Below are 4,174 nucleotides of genomic sequence, written 5' to 3' on the forward strand. Positions count from 1 at the left end.
ATATATATACTATATAGTAGTATATATACTATATATATATATATATATATATATATGCATATGTAGATATGTAGATATCTATATATATATATACCCGTGTGTGAGTGGTTATAAGGTTATTGTAACTGTTTCAATATTGTTCTTGTACGGACGAGGTAGATCATCAGCCTGCTGGGTATCCCTTGCCAGACCCGAGTCTTTAATCCTAGCTTCAGTGCGTAATCATGCCCTCACACTCGCCAGTAGTCTTCGGCCAGTTGAGCGTATATCAGATATTGACTATCTTAGTAGAGTATTTATACAAGTCAAAAGTTTGTGTGAGTGGTGATTTATACAAGTCAAAGGTGTGTTCATGAGTGGTCTGGTGTTTCACGTAGCACTATCGAATGCACTTATGTATCCACTGGCACACATCCCAATAGACCCATATTACACCCATTACATACGTGCGCCAGAGCGCTACGTATCACATCTCCTTTCCCTCGCTTCTACCTTCATATGCGCAACCATATATATATATATATAGTACACAGCAGTGTCTCGGTTTAAGCTCTAGTTTAGTATGCTCGTGTGATTCCTGATCTTCATATTTTAGCGTTGCTCAATTAAGAAACTGGGCTCTTCCATGAAGATCTAGTTGCGCACGTAAACCAGTATACATACATATCTGCCAAACCGGTATACATATCTACCATATCTACTATACAATGACGATCTAATTCCGTACTGAAATCAATATACATATCTACCATACAGGGTTTGATCCGTTCACACCCCAAGTGAACAGGGTACCCGGCTTACCAATACATAATAAACATATCTACCCTATCTACCATACAGGGTCTGATCCGTTCACACCCCAAGTGAACAGGGTACCCGGCTTACCAATACATAGTATACATCTCTACCCTATCTACCATACAGCGTCTGATCCGTTCACACCCCAAGTGAACAGGGTACCCGGCTTACCAATACATAATATACATCTCTACCCTATCTACCATACAGGGTCTGATCCGTTCACACCCCAATGTGCTGGATCTGCTCAAGACTGTGCACGCGGGAGATGATGTCAAGGGCTTTACGAAACAGGTCAAACTGTTGGTGAGACATGCCACAGCCAACACATCACGCTCACTCGCAATGGCGGTCACCAGACAGAGATTCACGTCCAATAAGCTTGCGTAAGTATTAATAGTATATGTATATAATGTATATATATATATATCTATGTGTGTGTGTGTGTGTGTGTGTGTATCATTATGTATAACGTATTCTTCTAGATGCACATTTGTTTGTACCGAGCTGTATGAAGGTGCTCACATGTCTATCGTCGGATCAATAACCCAGGGTTGTGGACAGGTTTACGCGCACGTACTCAATATGTCGCACTGATCGATATGAAAGAATTAGAATTAATCCAAATATCGCTCTATATATGTTTTATGGTTTAGGGTTTTTTCGAAGTTGTAGGATTTATTTATTTATATATAGATATATATATGCCGCCCTCTACCGGCATGCATTCATCCGCGTACACCCCTATGCGTTTTCTACTTTACTATACATTGCACACATATCAAAAGAAGTTACATACCCTCTACAACCGTACTACTATATGTATATATATATATATATAAGTGTGTGTGTGTGATGCAGATACTTATTTATTCCTCGACAGCTATGTGTATATCCCGGTATGCCAATTAGCGTATTTTGCTTACATATGGACTATATAATACATGCATACGCTGATCTTTCTATTAGACTCAAATATATGCATACACAACTACTACGAATCATTCTATTGAATTCTATTTTACATACATATGTATATATATACAGCTACTAATATCATTCTACTGACCTATATATATGTATATATATATTTATATATATATATATTAATAGCTACTACGAGACTTCGTATTGACCTATAGTATATATGTTTGTATATATATATATATATAGTTGCTACTATATCCTACTGACCTTTTATGCAAATATACATATACAGCTACTACGAGTCGCAGATGGCGCGTCTGGCCGCCAACTTTGCCATCACGTCGGATATGGCCATGTCCATCGGAGGACAATTGAAGTTTGCCGAGTTTATCAGTGGTAGGTATGCCGATGTGCTCTCTAACCTATATTTGGGATATGCCAATCTGTGGTACTATAAGAACTACTACGCCGAGGGCCACGATGAGCTGTTGACTGTGTCTATGGAGCAGATCTTGTACGATACCCAGGTATGATAAACACAGTCACTTGTGTCCATATATATATACATATATATGTATGTGTGTGTATATGTATTATGTGTATGTGTGTCGATATATATCTATATTGTATGTGTGTTTGTTCTTTGTTTGTGGTTGTCTGCTTGTTTGTTTGTTTGTTTGTTTGTGTGTATGTACATGCTCTTATCTGTAGGTCCAGATGTACTGCACATCTGTGCATGTACAACTCATATGCTGTGACATCAACAACAACAACAACTCCCCGTACCCTCTTCCCATTTATCCAGTGGATAGGGACTCAGAACTGATCTGCTTCCCTTTTAGATCGTGTTACACCCCTACACTTCTCACACTCACATCTACTACATTCCATACATATACTCTACATCCCTCTCTCATATACACATCCACATGTATTCCACGCCCATTCAGAACTCCATCTACGACATCAGCAACAACTTCCCCATCCGTCCCGTCGGTTGGGCTATGAAGGCCATCACGTTCCCCTTCGGCAAGTGCTATAGCGCACCCACTGATGACATGCGCAGAGCGGCTGCCAGCACCATCACTACCCCGACCGAAGTGCGAGACCAGTTCAAGGTTTGTCTGCGCGATATAACCTATTTATATGAACATGTATATATATACATATATATGTATATGTATCATAGTGTATGTATGTACGTGTGTGTGTGTGTGTGTGTCCACTTTTATATGAGTGTGTCTATACATAAGAATAGTTGTATGTATTATATGTGAGCACTTACATATCATCCACATGCACATTAACAAGAGGCATGTGCAAAGTGAGTATGGTGTGGGTATATCTGTGCATATAAGCTCGCGTGCTGTATGTGAATTGGTGGGCGTCGTGCTGAAGACTATCTGAGCACCCAAAATATTCCATTTATTCCAACCGGACTGCTATCAAGCAGATCAGAAAACCGGTTTCCCCCCAATTCTGTGAGTATCAACTAGCCATGCTTGATAGAGCCGTTCCCTTATTCACTTGCATCTTGGTTTTGTTTTTGGTTTTGGTTTCGATACAATTTTAAAAAAAGTGTTCATCTCCAAATACTCTGAGGGTCAACTGGCCATGCTTGACGAAACCTTCACCATGACTCACATACCGCCCTGATTTTGCTTTCGCTTCCACGTTCATTCCATCCTAATTTTGATTTGGCTTTTGTAACCCGTGACCCATCCAGCAAAATATGTTCATCTCCAAAACCCCCGAGGATCGTCTAGCCATGCTTGAGGAGGCTTTCCCCCTGGCCATACAGGCCGATGACATTCTCAAGTCACTCCGAAAACAGAGACGAGACGCGTCCGAAAGCGAGGCGAAGGTCATTGACTACGTCGACGAATTGCGGGAGAAGATTATCCAGGTGGACTCGCATGAAGTGTTGGGTCGCCAGTACTGGGAGCGCGAGATATTGGGCAAGGTATGGCTACTGCGTGCATTTGTTAGAGGGATAGAGATACGAGTATTGGGTTTTTGGGATGTATAGAGATACGAGTATTGGGTTTTTAGGATGTATAGCGATACGAGTATTTGATTTTGGGATATATAGAGATACGAGTATTGGGCTTTTGGGATGTATAGAGATACGAGTATTGAGTTGTTAGGATGTATTTAGATATGTGTATCTTTGCGTTATTCGTGGGATGTAGATGCTTCAAGATAGAAATGTAGATATGTGTATATGTTTTTCTGTGACCATGTATGCCTGTGGTATATGTAAGGGTTTCAAAAGGTGGTCCCGTTGGATACCCATGAAGTATTGGGTCGCCAGTAGTGAGCGCGGGGGATATTTGACAAAGTTTGGCTGAACTCCGAGCCAAATAGGTATCCAGATGAATCGTGATACTTTGAATCTTGAAGATGGTTTAGTACTACTTCATTCACATTAGAAATATGTTGTTATGTA

The 4,174-nt window shown here is 40.4% G+C and overlaps 1 protein-coding gene across 1 annotated transcript; it reads left to right on the forward strand.

Annotated features, from left to right (window-relative positions):
* Nucleotides 1-224: 224 nt before the first annotated feature.
* On the forward strand, nucleotides 225-3,754 carry SARC_08550 (hypothetical protein; the record flags this gene model as incomplete). Its single annotated transcript, XM_014297472.1, has 5 exons — nucleotides 225-344; nucleotides 1,009-1,184; nucleotides 2,018-2,252; nucleotides 2,676-2,843; nucleotides 3,452-3,754. The coding sequence occupies 5 exons, from the start codon at nucleotides 225-227 to the stop codon at nucleotides 3,752-3,754; spliced, it is 1,002 nt and encodes a 333-aa protein (XP_014152947.1).
* Between the last annotated feature and the right edge of the window lie 420 nt (nucleotides 3,755-4,174).

Source organism: Sphaeroforma arctica (genome assembly GCF_001186125.1).
Source record: "Sphaeroforma arctica JP610 unplaced genomic scaffold supercont1.780, whole genome shotgun sequence".
NCBI lineage: Eukaryota > Ichthyosporea > Ichthyophonida > Sphaeroforma > Sphaeroforma arctica.